General features: G+C 41.9%; 1 protein-coding gene across 4 annotated transcripts in view; it reads right to left on the bottom strand.

The window, feature by feature from the left end:
- The window catches only part of LOC129706046 (uncharacterized), a 36787-nt gene extending 16351 nt beyond the window's left edge, over positions 1-20436 (bottom strand). Inside the window, exons 1-7 of one of the 4 annotated variants that reach the window (XM_055650000.1) lie at positions 19848-20436; positions 17903-18183; positions 13790-13924; positions 8193-8255; positions 4624-4749; positions 4385-4498; positions 948-1111 (exon numbers count right to left, since the gene is read on the bottom strand). In XM_055650000.1, the coding sequence (XP_055505975.1) occupies positions 948-1111; positions 4385-4498; positions 4624-4749; positions 8193-8255; positions 13790-13924; positions 17903-18163 (863 nt within the window). In that variant the 5' untranslated portion in view covers positions 18164-18183; positions 19848-20436. Of the gene's footprint in view, positions 1-947; positions 1112-4384; positions 4499-4623; positions 4750-8192; positions 8256-13789; positions 13925-17902 lie in introns of all 4 variants that reach the window. The other 3 variants (XM_055650001.1, XM_055649999.1, XM_055650002.1) reach the window with 3 other exon arrangements.
- Between the last annotated feature and the right edge of the window lie 225 nt (positions 20437-20661).

The following is a 20661-nucleotide window of genomic DNA, read 5'->3' as shown; positions in this document are numbered from 1 at the left end:
AATCCCAAGTGGCCCAGACCGAGTGTGATGCCAATCATTACTGTGGAGAAAACAAACCTGGGGTTAAACTAATTAAACAATCCATTGGCATCTTTTCTAGTCATAGCAAGTTCATCTCAACTTTATGCAGTGTACACAATGGGCTAACTCCCAGCATTTTGTTTGATTTAGAATGAGATTGATGACAAAGAATTAGCTAGAATAAGGTAAAACCGAGATGAGAAGAACGTTTTTCACACAGAGAGTGGTGAATCTCTGGAACTCTCTGCTACAGAGGGTAGTTGAGGCCAGTTCATTGGCTATATTTAAGAGGGAGTTAGATGTGGCCCTTGTGGCTAAAGGGGATCAGAGGGTATGGAGAGAAGGCAGGTATGGGATACTGAGTTGGATGATCAGCCATGATCATATTGAATGGTGGTGCAGGCTCGAAGGGCCGAATGGCCTACTCCTGCACCTAATTTCTATGTTTCTATGTTTCTAAATGAGAAGGCAAGGATACTTTTATAATGACAGTGTAACAAACAATATAATGCTTTTGATCTATACTGATCTATAATCAGTCATTTACAAGGATTCTTAAAAACACACAAATGATAGTCTTAGTATTCAGCTTAATTGAAAACAAATAATTCAAAGTTTAACATAAATATTGAATCCTATAAGAAACAAAATATGTTATTATTTGTTACAGAAGAATTTTTTTTTTAATTTTCTAAATGGAAACTTAAATCTGTCTTAAATTTAAAGTATTTTCAGAATCTGTTTATTAACATTTTACATGAGAACAGAACAGTAATAGTTGAAACAAAATATAGAAATAACAGTTAAAACTAATAGTAGAAATAATAGAAAAATGATAGTTGGATTCACAAAATTATGTTTGCATTTTGAACACTTCCCATAGAAATCTAGTTTATTTATGGGTAAGTACAACAGCTTTTGTTTACCGGTAGCCATTATCTTCTTTGTAATCCCTGTGGCTTTTGAAGGGAATTAACAGGCCATCCCCAAAGATAGTTAAAAATATGGAAATAACTTCATCTGCATCATAGTTGCACTGCCGGAGAGCTGCAGTGACTTCTCGATGATCGGAGAGGCTAGGAAGGCTTTGCTAAAATAGAAGTTATGACAACATCGTTAGTATTAATTTAATAAGAGCTCACATTCCTCATGTCAGAAACATCTCAGTTTTCAAGAGGATCCGTTCAGAGAACCTAACCAACATTCAGAGAAGCTAAGATAGGCACAGGATTCATTCTGACAACATTCAGAGAACCTAAGATCTAACATAATAGAACCTTGGAAAGGCCTAAGTCTCTATTAATTTAAACTGAATACCAAAGCAGCCAAAGCATAACGTGCTGTCCAGTTGTCCAGAGCCACGAGTTCAAATCCCAGCATGGTGAACTTAATAAATTGCAATTTTAAAAAAACAATCACTCTTCATAATGATGCGCCAAAACTACGGGATAACTATGTCATAGAAATGTATTTGGTATATTGATTTCCTTATCCATTATTCCTTACATGTGACCCCAGGCCAATAGCAATGTGGCTGTAATGCAAAATGGCATATTCCTGCAATATTCCTGTGGGAATGTGGAGTCAGAATCACTGCAACATAAAAGAAGCAGGTATGGCCCAACTTGGTCCCAGAAGAAAACCCATTCATTATTTCTCCAGGAAAACATCTTTGTTTCCTTTTCTTTATTTCTGACATTCACTGTACGGTTGCTTCCAGTGTGTTATGTACTTTATATCTCTGAATGCAAAACTCTACAGTTGCTGACAATCTGAAATAAACACAGAAAGTGCAAGATAGACACAAAATGCTGGAGTAACTCAGCGGGTCAGGCAGCATCTGTGGAGAACATGGATAGTTGACGTTTCACAGAGTGCTGGAGTAACTCAGCGGGTCAGGCAGCATCTGTGGAGAACATGGATAGGTGACGTTTCACAGAGTGCTGGTGTAACTCAGCGGGTCAGGCAGCATCTGTGGAGAACGTGGATAGGTGACATTTCACAGAGTGCTGGAGTAACTCAATGGGTCAGGCAGCATCTCTGGAGAAAAGGAACAGTTGACGTTTCTGAACCCATGTTCAGACCGAAACTAGAGGGGAGGGGGTAACTGGGGATAGGAATATAGCAGAACAAATCAGCGCCTAGAACAGATGACCAAGGAAGTTTGGAGCCCATAATGGCCCATTGTTGGCTGGGGAAGAAGTGATAACAAGAGGAATACATGGTTGCAAACATTATAACTGGTAGGACAACTAGGGTGGGGGAGGGGGAATGGAGGGGTTACTTGAAATTAGGAAATCAATATTCATACCACTGGGTTGTGCTGCCCAAGCAACATATGAGGTGCTGTTCCTCCAATTTGTGTGTGGCCTCACTCTGACAGTGGAGGATGCCCAGGACAGAAAGGTCCGTGTGGGAGCTGGGAGTTCGCGTAGGCCAAGGCAGACTGAGCGTAGGTGTACAGCAAAACGATCACCCAGTCTACACTTGGTCTTGCCGATATATAGGAGCCCACGTCGAGAACAACAAATATAGTACATGAGGTTGGAGGAAGTGCAAGTGAATCTCTGTCTCACCTGCTCATTTCTCCATCTATGCACCACCCATTGTGTGAAGAAATTGCCCATCAGGTCTCTTTTCAATCTTTTTCATCTCACCTTAAACCTATGCCCTCTAGTTCTTGACCCCTTGTATTGGGGGAAAGGCAGTGACCATTCACCATAGCTATGCCTCTCATGCTTTTATACACCTCCGTAAGGTCATCCCTAAGTCACAACTCCTCAACACACACACATCCCTTACTAACGAAAGCAAGCATGTCAAACTCCTTCTTTGCCACCCTGTCAACCTTGGTCCCCAAATTCTCTACTCTCAAACTCTCCAGGGACCTAACATTTGCAGGCATAAACTATCGGATGGACAATAGACAATAGGTGCAGGAGTAGGCCAATCGGCCCTTCGAGCCAGCACCGCCATTAACTGTGCTCATGGCTGATCATCCATAATCAGTACCCCGTTCCTGCCTTCTCCCCATATCCCTTAACTCTGCTATCTTTAAGAGCTCTATCTAACTCTCCATTGAAAGCATCCAGAGAATTGGCCTCCTGAGCAGAGAATTCCACAGATTCACAACTCCATGGTTGAAAAGGTTTTTCCTCATCTCCGCTCTCCCTTATTCTTAAACTGTGGCCCCTGGTTCTGGACTCCCCCAACATCGGGAACACGTTTGCTGCCTCTAGCGTGTCCAATCCCTTAATAATCTTAGATGCTTCAATAAGATCCCCTCTCATCCTTTTAAATTCCAGTGTACACAAGCCCAGTCGCTCCATTCTTTCAACATGACAGTCCTGCCCATCCTGGGAATTAACTTCTTGAACCTATGTTACACTCCCTCAATAGCAAGAATGTCCTTCCTCAAATTTGGAAACCAAAATTGCACACAACACTCCAGATGTGGTCTCACTAGGGCCCTCTACAACTGCAGAAGGACCGCTTTGCTCTGATACTCTCCTCTTGTTACGAAGGCCAACATGCCATTATCTTTTTTCACTGCCTGCTGTACCTGCATGCTTATTTTCATTGACTGATGAACAAGGACACCCAGATCTCATTTTACTTCCCCTTTTCCTAACTTGACACCATTGAGATAATAATCTACCTTCCTGTTCTTGCCACCAAAGTGAATAACCTCACATTTATCTACATTAAACTGCATCTGCTGTGCCTCTGCCCACTCACCCAACCTATCCAAGTCACCCTGCATCCTCATAGCATCCTCCTCACAGTTCACACTACCACCAAGCTTTGTGTCATCTGTAAATTTGCTGATGTTACTTTTAATCCCTTCATCTACATTGTTAATGTATTGTAAAAAACTGCGGTCCCAGCGCTGAGCCTTGCTGTACCCCACTTGTCACTGCCTGTCATTCTGAAAGGGACCCGTTAATCCCTACTCTTTGTTTCTTGTCTGCCATCCAATTTTCTATCCATGTCAGTGCCCTACCCCCAATACCATGTGCTCTAATTTTGCCCACTAATCTCCTATGTGGAACCTTATTAAAGATAGACACTTACAATCTGCAAGAATCGGGTTCAAAATGAATCAAACCACTTCTCGTTGCAGTGTGATATCAGACTCGGAGAGCAAGCAAGCCTCCTTGAACATTTACTTTGTAGTAGACAATTAGCAAATGTAAACTCAGATAAACTGTCTTGTGCATATGATCTATTTTCAAAACAACATTTATTAAATATACACTGTTCTTAAAATGGCAGGATAACAGGGCAGAGGCAGAGCAGGTAATGCAAGTTATAATTCACCTTTAGGTCATTGTGCAATCAATAAATCAGAGCTGCTGCTCACCTCAACTTGCTCAACACGTTTTCTGATAAAATCCAAATTCATTTCCCACTGCAAGGGCAAGATAAGCCAGGCACCACAATCGGTGTCAAAGTATTTACAAACATTTGTTCTTTCCTGTGGGAAATATTAAAGATCAGATGTTTTCATTTGAGTAAACAGTAGAGATTTAAGAATTTATTCAACTTCTAGTCTCCAGATTTTCAATAACATTAGCATTGATGAAATAAGCAACGTTTTACTTCAAATATGTATGTCATGACCATTCCTTTCCCCGGAACCCAGAGACCTCCAACACGTTCATCATCTGTGAAAGATACCACATCCTGGTTTGGACCGATCTCTTTACCGGATGAATATGTCGAAATCTGTAATAAAATAATTTAGTATAATTTACCCAAACTGTTAACATTAGGGCCACAGTTCCATTCTCTCCCACCTGCTCGCTCTGCATCCTTCATCATTCACTTTCTTCTGTCCATTCTCCTCTGAGGCGTGGCTATCTATCGATTCCATTCATCCCGTTTCATATTACACCCCCACCATGTCTCATCCTCTTCTCAAAGGCAGTTTTTCCAACAGCCTGGATTCACCCTGTGATATCTATCTACCTACATTCTCCCCTTCAGCAGCATTTTCAGGATTATATCGCTGCTTCCTCTAATACCTGTAAAACTTGTGATGCACTTACATTTTCATCTATTGTTAAATTATGAATGTGAAAGCATCCTCAAGCTAAAGATTAACACAATTGAAGCCATGTAGAAGCAAGGAACCGCTGATGCTGGTTTATGAAAAAAGAGATAAAGTGCTGGAGTAATTCAGCAGGTCAGGCAGCATCTCTGGAGAACAATTTAGGTAACTATAAAACATCCCTTCCCTCTCTATGCTTCCTCCGCTCCCCGTTTTCTCTCCCCCATCCCCCACCTATATCCGCGCCTTGTCCACCTGCATTCCTTCCTTCAGCTTCACAATTCACAACTCTTCAATCCTTTTGTGTCACATTTTCGGTGTTATCGTCTCTGAGTTTTGTCCAACCATCTGCCTATCAAACAAAACTCACCTGTATCCATCCACCTATTACTTGTGAGGCTTTGTCCTGCCACTCCTGTTCCAGATCCCCTCACCGCCAGCCCCACCATCAGTCTGAAGAAGGGTCCTGGACCGAAAAGTCACCTATCAATGTTCTCCAGAGATGTTGCCTGATCTGCTGAGTTACTCCAGCATTTTGAAGCCCTGATCTTTGGCATCCATGAACACATCAGCTCATCCTGCATCATAAGCCACAGCTGCAGGGATTTCTTATTCCTCTTACGCACATTAGGCATTCTTGTGGTTTTGCCACTTGACCTCAAACACTCAACAAATTGTGGAAGACTGAATGAACAGAACAGTTCATTCAACCTGGCAATTCATATCAGCACCCACTTAGAATCTCACTCCCATTAACCTTTCCAGATTTTAATGGCTGCTTTTAAACATAACGGGAGTGAATGTATTGATTATGATATTTAAATTATCGTTAGCTCTCCCCAAGGCCTTATCCCACCTTAGATTTGCAATTCCTTCTGACTTCAATAATGATCATTGGTCATTCTCTCTTCATTCTGTTTACTCTGATCTACTTTATGCAGCACATATTCTGCTACAACACCATCATCCCTCAAATCTACAATTTGAGAGGGAGAAGGGAAAATTGGAAGTGTCAGTATTACAGTTGAACAAAGGGAACTATGGAGCCATGAAGGAGGAGTTGGCCAAAGTTGACTGGAAAGATACCCTCGCAGGGATGACAGTGGAACAACAATGGCAGGTATTTCTGGGAATAATACAGAAGGTGCAGGATCAGTTCATTCCAAACAGGAAGAAAGATTCCAACGGGAGTAAGGGGCGAACGTGGCTGACAAGAGATGTCAGGGACAGTATAAAAATAAAAGAGAAGTATAACATAGCAAAGATGAGCGGGAAGCCAGAGGATTGGGAAACATTTAAAGAGCAACAGAAGATAACTAAAAAGGCAATACAGGGAGAAAAGATGAGGTACGAAGGTAAGCTAGCCAAGAATATAAAGGAGGACAGTAAAAGCTTCTTTCTATATGTGAAGAGGAAATAATTAGTTAAGACCAAAATTGGACCCTTGAAGGCTGAAACTGGTGAATTTATTATGGGGAACAAGGAAATGGCAGACGAGTTGAACAGGTACTTTGGATCCGTCTTCACTAAGGAGGACACAAACAATCTTCCTGATGTACCAGTGGCCAGAGGATCTAGGGTGACGGAGGATCTGAAGGAAATTCATGTTCGGCAGGAAATGGTGCTGGGTAGACTGATGGGACTGAAGGCTGATAAACCACCAGGGCCCAATGGCCTGCATCCCAGGCTACTTAAGGAAGTGGCTCGAGAAGTCGTGGACACATTGGTGATAATTTTCCAATGTTCTATAGATTCAGGATCAGTTCCTGTGGATTGGGGGGGGTGGGGCAGGGAAATTGTGAATCAGTGCGGGATGGATAGATGGCAGGGTGGTGGTGGGGGGGGGGGGAGGGTACATGAGTGGCATAAAAACAGAATAGTCTTAAGGCCCGAGTACATCACCTGTCCCTTTATCTGCATCTGGAAAACAAGTAACCACACTGATGCCTGTGGGACATTGCAGCCTGCAAATCGCCAGTTCCATTTACTGCTTTACAATGGTGGCAATTGCCTCACAAATGGAAAAAGTTTAAAAATGCCCAGAGGTCAGGAAAAGTCCTGTATAAATTAAATATTTTTTATACTGAAGCATTTTCCAAGGTCAAAGTAAATAAAAGATGTTGGGCATGTCCAGAAGTCGGTTGCTAAACCACAAGAATGTCTGATGTGAGGAAGATGGATATGAAAACCTTGTGACACATTGTGGTTTAGGATGCAGGATGAACAAATAATCAGTAACCAGAAAGATTTTTTTTTAAATTACTGCTTTGAATATACATTTAAATATGCCATGATTACTCACCTTGGTGAAATTGGGCTTAAAAACCACAGTGGTCCATTGCAGCAATTAACACCAAGAAACCACTGGTATTCTTTGTGTTGAACATTGTTGAGGAATAAATGAATGTGTGACAAATCTAGTTTTTGTATCTTGTATCCAATTTTGGATCGCTGCGTTCTATTTCCAATATGCCTTTGGTCAGAGTGTTTTCACAGACTATTGGATGCAAGGAAACCAGCCCGACAGACCCCGTCTGACTTTCCAACCCTTCAAATAGGCCTTGTAGATTTACTGGCAGTGGACAGTAGGAACACCAGCTGAAATATTTTTTCACAAGGGATATGATGAATACTCACGTTAACCACAGTAACATTTTAAAAATGTCACATATGAGGGAGGGAAAACCTATTAATTTAAAGGTATTGTTTAAGAAGGAACTGCAGATGCTGGAAAATCGAAGGCAGACAAAAATGCTGGAGGAACTCAGCGGGTGAGGCAGCATCTATGGAGTGAAGGATATGGGCCAGGTTTCGGGTCGAGACCCTTCTTCAGACTATTAAAAGTATTATACTATTTTACCTTACTGGATAATCAGATTGTTTTTGCAACTTTAACAATGTACATAATTATTTTACATTAATATATACATTTATTTTGACTCCAGGAAATCATCTACATTTTAAGGAAAATGCAATTGCAGATGATTATTAATTATAGGGAAAAACACTGCCATTAGAAGTAGCATTCTGTTTATTCACAATTAACCCTTGCTTGATGTACAACCTTGTATTGTTATGAATGTAACATTATAAATTTATATTCACTCCTATATCCTACCTCCTGCAACGTATCGATAAATTTCCCTTGTTGATACCACCTTTCTGGAAATGGCTTAAATCCCTTTGAAAAAAAAAAGAAAATTTCAGGTGCTGAAAATCACATATTCATTTTTTTTTTCAAATGTAAAACATACCTGTGGTCATATACGTAATAGTACGTAAATAGTTCTATTGGTGCTGCATTTTTATCCTGTAAATAGTACTGGTTTGCACAAAGCTTGATGCAGATCGTGAATGGACCTCTGGGCAGAGTTGATACCTCTGTTGTTCCACTGCCACTGTTATAAAGTCATAGAGTCATAGAGTGATACAGTGTGGAAACAGGCCCTTCAGCCCAACTTGTCCACACCAGCCAACATGTCCCAGCTACACTAGTCCCACCTACCCATGTTTGGTCCAAACCTGTCATATCCATATTCATATAATTAAATATTGTAATATTTTAGGTTAATACAAGATTCACTTTCACTCACTCAACAATACACAAGAATTCCATTCCAAGAATCAGGACAACGATGAATAATAGTAAGATTAAACGAGTACTTACCAGTATGAAGTTTGATCTGTATTTTATGAGGAGTTACGGTGAGGTATTACGTGAAGATCCCAGCCCAGTGCGCAGGTGCGGCATACTTCGAAGCAGCGGTGTGAAATCACAGGATAGACACAATATTTGAAGTAAGATAGTAAAGATCATGAGACATCAGTTTATTAGTTTGATCTATATATTGAGGGTGGGAGCGGAGGGCACGTAATACCTCACCGTAACTCCTCATAAAATAAAGATCAAACTTCATACTGGTAAGTACTCGTTTAATCTTACTATTTTACTTCGGAGTCACGTGAGTGATTCCGTGAAGACTTCAAAGGTCTGTGATTTCAAACCGTGTAACAGTTTTTATTTCACTCACTGCCGAAGATTTTGAGGGAGGAAGTGTTATCGTAATCAACCAGTGGATCTGCTTTCACAAGAAACAGAAATGTATTTGTTAACAATAACAACATAAAGAGCTCCCCTGAGCTTAAATTAATATTGCAGTTTGTAATATTCTTTCTGCAATTAAATCAGGTTTATCAACGGTTTATAATAAAAAATGTTCTGAACGTCGTTCCCTTGACCATTCTGCCGTATTGAGAATGTGGTCAACCGGGATGTCCATTCGTTCAGCCGCTGATATCAATGCTGCCCTAGTGGAATGGGATTAAAATGTATTATTATCTATTCCGGCAGCTTTCAGTACCTGTTTGAGCCACCTTGGAGTGGTTTGGCTCGTACCCCGTCTTGGGGTTTCTGTGGTTGACCCATAGGCTTTCCTCTCCCTCTAAGATTGTGGGTTGTGTCTATATATTGTAGTAGATGGGTCACCACACTCAACCTGGACTCTGGTGGGTAGGCCCGGAATCCCACCAGTGAATTGGGCATTCCTGGTCCATATAACCATATAACGATTACAGCACGGAAAACACAGGCCATCTCGACCCTACTAGTCCGTGCCGAACTCATAATCTCGCCTAGTCCCATATACCTGCGAGTTAGGTTTTTACCAGACCTAGAATATGAACGTGATGCGTCTGGGGTAATCACCATGTTATCCAGTCTAGTTTTATGGAGTGACTGGACTTTGTGAGCGTATACGAGAGCCATAAGCATGAGCGTTTTTAACATAGATTGAGCAAGCTGAGGGATCTGGCTGGTGCCATTCTCTGAGATATGTCAATATCACACCGATATCCCATACATGGGTATACCTCCATGCTCTGCTGTCCTGCTGTTTTAGATAAGCAGACAAGGTGCTCCATGCTGTATTTACGGCACTGTAACTCACCTTTTAGTCATGGTGTAGATGTTCCAGGAACTCCAATACGTCAGTGGTTGAATAGTTTGGTATGTTGTCCCTGCGTCGTGGCAGTATTTTACCCATGTTAGCTCTTGGTGACTGTTCGCAGGGATGCCGACATGGTGGTAATGGGTTCCTTTGGATAATCCCAGTCCCTGGTAAGGTCTATTCTAACCCTGCACCCAGGAGTTTGATGTTTTTCTGGCATGGGTGGCTTATGCCTGATACTGGGTTGAGTCAGCAACCATGGTCCACTAGGGAAATCCATAGGTGACTCGCCCACCATGTCGTGATGAACTGGGAACCATGGCTGTGTAGGCCGGTCGGGCACGTTCAATATCTCGGAGACAGATTCCATCTGTATTGCGAAGTGCCCGACTGATGAGGCAGAAGGGAGGAAGGCAAAGCAGAAATTCCCCCTTCCAGCGTGTAGGCATCTATCGCTGCTGCCTCTGATCTGGTTCCTAAGTCACATACATAGGTTACTGTTCCGTCTTGTGCAACCAAATTGATATCTGGCTTTCAAACTGCTTAATACCTTTAGCAGATATCTTGGGTTTGACATCTATTCAATGTTATCATAAATTTTTACCCGTGACGTGGTGTCTCCCACTGTGTTCTAGCTTCCTAGGACATAGGCAGCTGATAGTTAAAATGTCTTTTGACACACCATTGCCAGATCTGTTTGACCAATTTGTTGCACAATAATGATTTTTATGCTCCCCATATGGTTGATATAAGCCACCACCATAGTATTATCAATCCGTAACCACATATGTACGTGCTGCATTTGAAATGCATATGCTTTTTAGCCCAATAGGCGATCACCAATCCCAAGTAGTTGATGCCCCGTGTGTGTAGTAACGATGTTTGTGAATTGGTCCATCTGTTACCTGTGCTGGATATGGAGTTTAGTTGCTCCCCAGCCTAAAGTACTGGCATCGGTTTTTAATAACCAAGTTGGGATTGGTGATGATAATAGGGCTGAAAACTATGCCAAATATATGTCTGCCCACCACCGTAATTGTGATATAGCTTCAGTGGGTACATTCATGATTTGATTATAGTGACCCAAGTACCTTGGCAAAGTAACAGTCATATGGATGGAGTTGTTATTGAAGCCCAGATAATCCATGGTAGTTAACGGTTTCAATTCTGGTTTATCTGGGCGTGGGATGAACCTCAGAGCTTTAGGGAGCTGTTTCGTAGCTAGAACTGCTGCCACAGCTAATTCCTTTGTTTCCCCTAATATGAGGATATCATCCAATATATGCCATGATTATGCTTGTTTTCTTAATATTTTCATGGCCATTTTTAATATTTATATAGTTTAGGGCTGAGGTTAGACCCTTGGGAATGCTCTATACTCCCATAGTTGCCCTAACCGGGATATCCATTATCCAGGTAAAAATTTTTAGGTATCTATAATGATCCTAGTGTATGGGTATAAGATAGTTAGCATCTTCCATATCAATGCTCCCCACAGGTATCCTTTGGAGATCAGATGTCTGGCAGTGACAAAAACCCGTCTCCATCTTAAAGTGTATATACTCAACAGATTTATTTAGTGATATTAGATCAATGATGATGCTACATTCACCATCTTTTGTAGTTTTGGTGAATATATTCGATACAAATTCCAATGGTTCATGTTTACTCCCATGATCCGTTTAGTAATGAGCCTTTCTAGTTCAGCTTGACCTTCTCACTTCTCTTTCTTAGAGGGAGAAAATGCCCTTTGGGCGCATTGCTGAACTGGCGGTAATATGCCCAATTTGAATTCGTTTTTATCCCCTAATACTGTTGAGTATATTTTAATTATTTGTGACAGCATCCCATGCTTTATCAACAAGTGTAAATGCCCCCCCCCCCCTCCCCCGCGCAGTTAGTAGAACACCCTTATTTAGTGTAAACTGGGAGGAACCAGACTACCTACCTCCATTGTTATTGTTTTTTCATGAAGGCTTAGTTTTGCTGGTATGCTGGTGCTGTCGGTGGGGCGGCGCATTTTCCCACGGCTCCGCTCTGGGCCCCTGTCTAAAAAGAACTTTGGGGGTAATGTGAAGCGGTCGCCAGGCTTTCACCAGTCCTTGTTCGATATTTGCTGGTGGATGCCGAGGGGTGCTGCCAGCTGGGTGTTGGATGCGATGTCCTGCTCGTTCCATGGCCTGCCCTCATGAGGCGCACAGGTTTAGCTGCCTCTCTTCCCGCAGCAGCGGTTTGCATAGCCCCGTATATTTGGTGTTGCGGGCAGGTCTTATATGCACAAATGTCAGTCGAGTATCCCACATTTGGGAACATCTTAGGCGTCAGCACACTCGTAGTGCAACGGGATAGTCTCATCCTGGGAGAACCACCTTGGTGATCATGGCGTCTCGCCTGCCAGGTGAGTATGATCCGTGGAAAAAAACGAGCAAAGGCGGTGACATCTTGACCCTCTGTTAGGAGCTTCAAAGTTCGCTGCTTTTAGCTCTTGTCTGCGAGTCTGCTGACCCAGCTGCCTGCGGATTTGCCTCTAGAAAGGCCTACTCCTGCAGGGCTTTGTTTGGGAAGATGGTCGCGTGGAGGAGCCATGTAGTGGCCCACGACACCCAGTAGCTCTTCCTGATCCTGCTCCCCTGGCATACTGCTGTTCTCGTCCGCCTGCCCTGCGTTTAAGCCAGCCCAGCCCTGGCCTCCTTAGCTAGCCTCAAAAGAGGGAGCAAAAGGGTGTGCTATAAATTGGAGGAGGCATAGCTCAAACTCCGCTGTTGCATCAATCCCTCGACAAGGGAGATGGCTAGTGCAATAGCACTGGGGTAGGAGTGTCAGCTCCCTTGGCATTCAGCCAGTGCCCCTTTTTTCCTGGAGGTTTTGAACTCCATGACCTCCTCTGGCTTGGGGAGACAGACATACTTATTTTTGCTGTCTCCAACCTGTTCCAGTGTTGGAGGAAGTTGATTCCTATAGAACCTGTAATTTTGGTAAGATTTTTGTCTTACCTGTATGTAGAGGCTGCCTGCCGTTTTTCAGGCGGCATTGTAGCGGTTCCCGGGCGGCGATTCTCCTTGTCAGGAGTCTGCAGGGCTGCCGGTCGGGTTTTTAAATTTCCCGCCGGTCCGCTGCTGTTAACCAAACAGCTGTTCAGCGGACCGGCATAGCGCAGCTCCCTGCAGCGGTCCGCAGCGTGTGCGGTCCCGTTAGCGCCTATCCCCCTCCACTGTTGGCTCCTTCGCTGGAGTCGAATGGGGGCCGCTTCCTCTGCTGCTTTGCTCCCCCTGGAGCAAAAAAACACAAGGCCCGATTAAGGTAAGTACTTACCTCACGTTCCTTGGTTGCGGGAGCCCCGACTCCCACTGGCCGCGTTCTGCACAGCTGTGCAATAATGCCGCACCTGCGCACTGGGCTGGGATCTTCACGGAATCACTCACGTGACTCCGAAGTAAAATTAAACTTTTGTTTGGCCTGGTGATCAGGAATAATTATTTAGAAAACAGACAGAAGAAAAAAGCAAAGATAAGAGAGCTGCTGTGTTTTTTTATTATATGCTATTATTTGTAATCCTTCCTTCCAAAGCATGGAAATTATCTAATGGAATGATAGCATATTATAGTGGGTATCCAAATATTTAGATTCTCAAACATATTGTATTCTGAACAAGAGCATAATTTGTATAAATCATCTAAAGAAAGGGGTGAATAATTGTATTTGAATAATGATTAAATATCTGTATATACCAATCGGAATCTAGATCTGAACCTGAAAATGGATTTCGTACCTTTGTATCATCCAAGTACAACCGGGAGTCTTCCTGCATCATGCATGTGTAAAGAGTGCCGTCATTGTGAAGGAAATTCTCAAAAGCCACGCTCAATCCACCAGGTTCAGCATTGTTCCTTGCACAAGAATGGAACTTCAACAAATACTAGATGGTGAATTACACAGGTCGTTCTCACATTATAAATAATTCCCAAGTAATCATTTAGAATAATTGTCCAGGTCTCTTAAAAACATATTATTAATTTCTTGAAAGAATCCAAAACAAAAAAAACAAAAAATCAGAGAATGCTCACACCAGAGCACCAGTTAACCTCCTATATCCTAATCCTAACCCCAACCTTAACCCTAACCCTTGAGGGATTCCTCTGTGAAAACTTTCTCAAAGAAACCGATTCCAACCTGTAAATCCCAGAGCAACGTTTTGGCAGCGTAGGGTCATTGAGGTCCCAAAATAAATAATTTGCTTTAAGTTTGTAGATTTCCTACTTGTATTAAGAGTTCTTTCTTTTGCTTCTCATAACTTAATTGTAGCTTCAACATAACATATCATTTAACACAATCAATCAGATCTAGGGACTAATTTAGAGTCTGGCAGGTGGAAAGTGTTTATTGAGGCGACATGAAATTTTGCAAATATCACGGGAATTACAACATTAAAGACAGATGATAATTAACCCAGAATTAACCCAGGGTTATTGCGGAGCACCAGTTAACCTCCTAAACCTGCCCTTACCTTGAGAGATTCCTCTGTGAAAACTTCCCCAAAGAAACTGATTCCAACCTGTAAATCCCAGAGCAGCGTTTTGGCAGCTATTTCAGCCGCCACATCTCCAAGCAGAAGACGCTGTGGAATTCGGCTGAGAAACTACAGGATCCACTATTGAATTTCATGAGGATTCCAATTAAAAATCTGAACGACTTAGGTAAATGTTCTTTGTATTTACGAAGGTAAATTTCTGCACAGAATGGCTAACTTAATGGCAGTAGTTTTGGGAATTAATTTCCCATTTTTCAAAACATGTTAAAAAATTAGTATTCACACAATATTTCTCAACTTTTTTTAATTATTTTAGTTATTTGTGGTATTTTACAATTTCCCATAATTTTTCTTTTTTTGAATTTGATCAAAGCACTGATATTTGAATATTCTGGTATTTTACAATTGTTCATGTCATGGAAATACCCAGAGAACCCAATAAACAAGTTTGAAGATTACTGGTTTGGAAACTCCCTGAAACAAGATGACCTGTGGTTTGAACAATCTGGCTATACATTTATCTGACCATCACAAACAGGTTACTCCTTGGACTGAAAGAGGTTTTTCACCCAGAGTTGTGAATCTGTGGAATTCTCTGCCACAGAAGGCAATTCACTGGATTTTTCATTGACAGTTTAATTTAGCTCTTGTGGCTAAAGGAATCAAGGGATATGGGGAAAAAGCAGGAATGGGGTACTGATTTTGATGATCAGCCATGAAGATATTGAATGGCGGTGCTGTCTCAAAGGGTCGAATGGCCTACTCCTGCACCTATTTTCCTATGTTACTATTTGTGTTGTGCTATTAACTGATAGCGTGTTCCATTCTTGAATGGATATTGATTTCTATAGATATGTATTTAATATGAAAATAATTTCATCAAGAAGTGCTAATTTTGAAACTGTCCATGAAAGTTGTTGGTATTGTTGATAGGTGGGAAGGTTGTTTAGGCTACAGCAGGATATAGATGAGATGGAAAGCTGAGTGGAGAATTAGAAGATGGAATCTAATCCCGACATGTATGAATTGATACATTTTAGGAAGTCAAATAGGGGTAGGACATAGAGAAACATAGAAATATAGGTGTTGGAGGAGGCCATTTGGCACTTCGATATACAGTAAATGGTCAGACCCTAAGGAATGCTGATGAGCGGAGACCAGGGACTTGAACCTCATGGTTCAATGGTTCTTTATCCCATGTACAGAGGTACTGTGAAATTATTTTTTACATACAGTTTAGTAATGTATTATACATGGTCCCTCAGTTCATCTACTTCCTCTCAGAGCCTGTATCCATAATTCCCTGAAAGTTGCAACACTGGTAGTTGGGGTGGTGAACAAGGCACATGGTATGTTTGCTTTCATAGATTAGGGCATTGAATATAAAGGTTATGAGATTACTTTGCAACTTTACTAAACAGTGGTTAGATTGTACTTGGAGTACTCTGTGCACCATAAGAAGGATGTGATTGCACTAGATAAAGAAAGAGGACTTTAATTATGGAGAGAAATTGGATTAGCTGGACTTGTTTTCCCTGGAGTAAAGGAGGTTGATGGGTAACGTAGCATAAGTATATGAGGCATAGATAGGATATAGTCAGAATCTTTTTCCCATGGTATTGGTATTAAGAATCAGGGCGTAGGTTTAAGGTGAGAGGAAGCTGCTTTAACAAATTTTCTGGAATTTTTTGAGGATGTAACTAGGAAAATGGACAAGGGAGAGCCAGTGGATGTAGTATACCTGGACTTTCAGAAAGCATTTGATAAGGTCCCACATAGGAGATTAGTGGGCAAAATTAGGGCACATGGTATTGGGGGTAGAGTGCCTACATGGATAGAAAATTGGTTGGCAGACAGGAAACAAAGAGTAGGGATTAACGAGTCCCTTTCAGAATGGCAGGCAGTGACTAGTGGGGTACCGCAAGGCTCGGTGCTGGGACCGCAGCTATTTACAATGGTTTAGATGAAGGGATTCAAAGTAACATTAGCTAATTTTCAGATGACACAAAGCTGGGTGGCAGTATGAACTGTGAGGAGGATGCTATGGTAGTGCAGGGCGACTTGGACAGGTTGGGTGAGTGGGCAGATGCATGGCAGATGCAGTTTAATGTGGATAAATGTGAGGTTATCCACATTGGTAGCAAAAACAGGAAGATAGATTACTATCTAAATAGTGTCAAGTTGGGAAAAGAGGAAGTGCAATGGGATCTGGGGGTCCTTGTTCATCAGTCAATGAAAGTAAGCATGCAGGTACAGCTGGCAGTGAAGAAAGCGAATGGCATGTTGGCCTTTATAACAAGAGGATTTGAGTATAGGAGCAGTTGTATAGGGCCCCAGTGAGACCACACCTGGAGTATTGTGTGCAGTTTTGGTCCCCTAATTTGAGGAAAGACATTCTTGCTATTGAGGGAGTGCAGCGTAGGTTTGCAAGGTTAATTCTTGGGATGGCGGGACTGTCATATGCTGAGAGAATAGTGCGGCTGGGCTTGTATACTCTGGTGTTTAGAAGGATGAGAGGGTATCTTATTGAAACATATAAGATTATTAAGGGTTTGGACACGCTAGAGGCAGGAAACATGTTCCCAATGTTGGGGGAGTCCAGAACCAGGGGCCACAGTTTAAGAATAAAGGGTAAGCCATTTAGAACGGAGTCGAGGAAACACTTTTTCTCATAGAGAGTTGTGAATCTGTGGAATTCTCTGCCTCAGAGGGTGGTGGAAGCCGATTCTCTGGATACTTTCAAGAGAGAGCTAGATAGGGCTCTTAAAGATAGCAGAGTCAGGGGATATGGGGAGAAGGCAGGAACGGGGTACTAACTGGGGATGATCAGCCATGATCACATTGAATGGTGGTGCTGGCTCGAAGGGCCGAATGGCCTACTCCTGCACCTATTGTCTAAATAGGATTTGAGGGGTGTTTTTTTCCCACAGAGTGATCAATGTCTGGAATGCACTGCCTGAAAAGCTAGTAGAGTCATCCATAGACACTATCCTTAAGAGATGTGTCGGCAGGCACTTACATAGTCTGCATGGAAGAAATATGGACGGAATGTGGAAAAATGGGATTAGTGTGGATGAACAAAGAAGTTTGTATGGTCTTAGTGGGCCGAATGGCCTGTTTCCATGCTGTAATGCTCTATGCCCCTGTGTCATGTGGTTGTTCCTTTGAGAATAGTGAGTGACTGGTCTAGTTTCTATAGAAGAGTAGAGAAAAGCTGCAGCAACTTGAGCAATGTAGATATTGCTGAGATTAGATAGAGAGGCGCAAAGAACATTAAAACCAGAATGGAAAACTTGGACCATTTCTAGGCTGCCGAATATTTGTAATTATATGTATTTTTAAAAATGTTCTTACATTTTGAGGTTCTTGTACAATAGTTTGGCATAAACTTTCAATTTCTTCTTGTTCTTCGTCTTCTTCCACATCAGACTCCTCTTGCCTTTCTATATCCTGATCTTCATCAGACTGCTCAAAAGCTTGCATGATGCTAAAAGGATCAGTCCCTGAACTGATATTCGTCTCACTGGAGCAGTAAGGTGATGTCAGGTTATTGTCAGTAGTTGCTGAGCCATCTATTGGATTATCTATTTGAGGTTTTGATGCTCCACTCCCCATCACTATTCACTTCAGTAATTCTGCAAAAAGATATGTCAAAAGCACTTGCAGGTTCAATTTGATTAATCTAGGGAAACACATCCTTTTTAGAAACTGAACAACGTTTTATCTTCCAAAGCATACACCTTTTTTAAAAACATAGGTACAGACCATTTGGCCCACAATATCCTGTGCTGAACAGAATGACAAGTCATAATACTAATTTCTGCTTATTAGAAATTTTATCTAATCCAGACAACATTCTGGTAAACTGTTGGAGTTACTCAGCGGGGCAGGCAGCATCTCTGAAGAAAAGGAATTGGTAATGTTTTGGGTCGAGACCCTTCTTTAGACTGAATCTTGGACTGCCTTCTACTCTGCCTATATCAATTTTAGGGTTGTCACAAAATGTATTCATCAACCCATCTACATTTATATCCAAGTCATTTATATACATCAAACAACAGGCCCCAGCACAGATCCCTGCAGAACACCACTGGTCACAGACTCCAGCCAAAATGACATCCTTCCACCACCTCCCTCTGCCTTCTATGGGGATAAGTTTTGAATCCAAACTGCCAAGTCAAGACTCACCGAGGAAAACAATATTCCTGTGATGTACATGAAAAGCAGCACAAATGGTCACAACATTATTCCCCTCGTGATATGGGAAGAAAATTATTAAAGGGGCTGTTCATTCAATCAATTTCCCTACTATCTGTTCTCAGATGGTACAAATATTCTGCTTGAAGCGAGTATTTTCCTTGCCTACAACCCTGCCATCGTGCATACTATTTCCAAGCTTCGTATTTTTCAAATTCTGTGAATCCCATTGGTGTTCGCAAGTTTAATACATACACGTTTTTATTTACGAGCAACGCTGCTATTGATATTGGCAATGTCATTTCTTCTATGTAGTGTTTTTTGGCGGTTGGCAAACAACTTTTTTGGTGCATTACCGCCACCAACTGGCATGGAATGTGGATCAAACAACACCATTACATATACTAATAACCTATATCCTTCCGAACAAATTGGTTGCCCTAAGAAAAAGCAACAGGATTTGATAGCACTTATATGAACTCCCTTGCAAAATATCTACCAAATCAAATTGTACTCTTTCTTTTCTGAACTGCTCACTCATCCGTTCTCTCTCCTCCTCATACCTCTCACAATGTACAATGACATGCTCTATTGTCTCTTCTTGCCCACAGTATTCAAATCTGCCTGTATTATGCTTGTCTATTATAAAAAGTGCACTGTTCAGACCAGTGTGTCCAAATCTGATTCTTGAAATTACTGTCTCCTCTTTTCTGTTTTTTCCTGCACCTCATTTCTCCCACTTTCCTCTAGACTCTGTAGAACCACCGTCCTTTCCACTCTTCCTCCCATTGCTTTTGCCATCTTTCCTTCAGTCTTTGCTTAATAATGTCTTTGATTTCAGTTTTACCTATGTTAGTACTTAAATCAATCTTACTTCTTTTTGTTACCTCTTTTGCTACCTTATCTGCCATTTCGTTTCCTCTAATACCAATGTGTGCTGGTACCCATAAAAATATGACTGCAAGCCCCATCATTTGAATTCTGAACAGTGTTTGTTGTATTTCTATCAAAATGTCTGGTCTACTGTCTGAATGGCTGTGCTGGCAATGTCATTTTAATTTCGACAAACTTTTATTTGCAATGTTCAAAATCCCGAAATTACCTTTCACATCGACATGAATGATATTCGTAATTCTAAATGGCAAATTGTTATTAATTTGTATGTTAAATCGCAACTAATCTACGACGCGACTCCACCCCAACATCTCTGCGTCTATGGGATTTAATTAGTAATTAGTTATCCACATCTCACGTGAAATGTCCCATCACCGAAACAGGCGCCGAAAACATTTAAATTCTAACGTTCTTTCCACTCGGTGTCCAGTTGTGATAAACGGGGTGGAATGTTCAGTCGGCATCATTCAAACTTCACCTTGTTCTTTCCTCCTGATATTGATCTTACTTTTCACCATTCGGAACTATCGCGTTTGCTTCTTGTTCAGAGTCGGCAGAGTTCTACATGTTCTTCACACAGGTCGACGCCGTTACTTCCTTGCCAATTGTTTATCGCCTTCCCCCATCGCCGGTTGCCTTGGAGGTAAACGAGCCCGTCGGTATTCCCAGGGAATGACTGCTGGGAGGAAGTGGTGCGAACATACGCCAGGGGAATAACCAGTTTATTGGAACGATGCTGTAATCATCTCACCGCCGGGAAGCGAAGCAGCAACAATGAACGAGGTTCCAACCATACAATCACTCAGCGGGAGGTGGTTTAACACCCAGTTGGTTGACTGGAACCAGGTACACTGGTGAACAATGAAACGCTGCTTTGTGAATTGGCCAAGGCATTCTCATCCGCTGCCTATGTGCAAGAAAGGCCAGCATATCTCCGATCACACCAGCTGTAAATGAATGCGGTGCAATCTTTATTTTAAAGCCAAGTCCAATTTATTGCATCAGTACGGTGAGGTCCAGGT

Source organism: Leucoraja erinacea, chromosome 19 (assembly GCF_028641065.1).
Source record: "Leucoraja erinacea ecotype New England chromosome 19, Leri_hhj_1, whole genome shotgun sequence".
NCBI classification, from domain to species: domain Eukaryota; kingdom Metazoa; phylum Chordata; class Chondrichthyes; order Rajiformes; family Rajidae; genus Leucoraja; species Leucoraja erinaceus.
The sequence above is the reverse complement of the archived record's forward strand: the minus strand, read 5'-3'. Positions and strand labels throughout refer to the sequence as shown.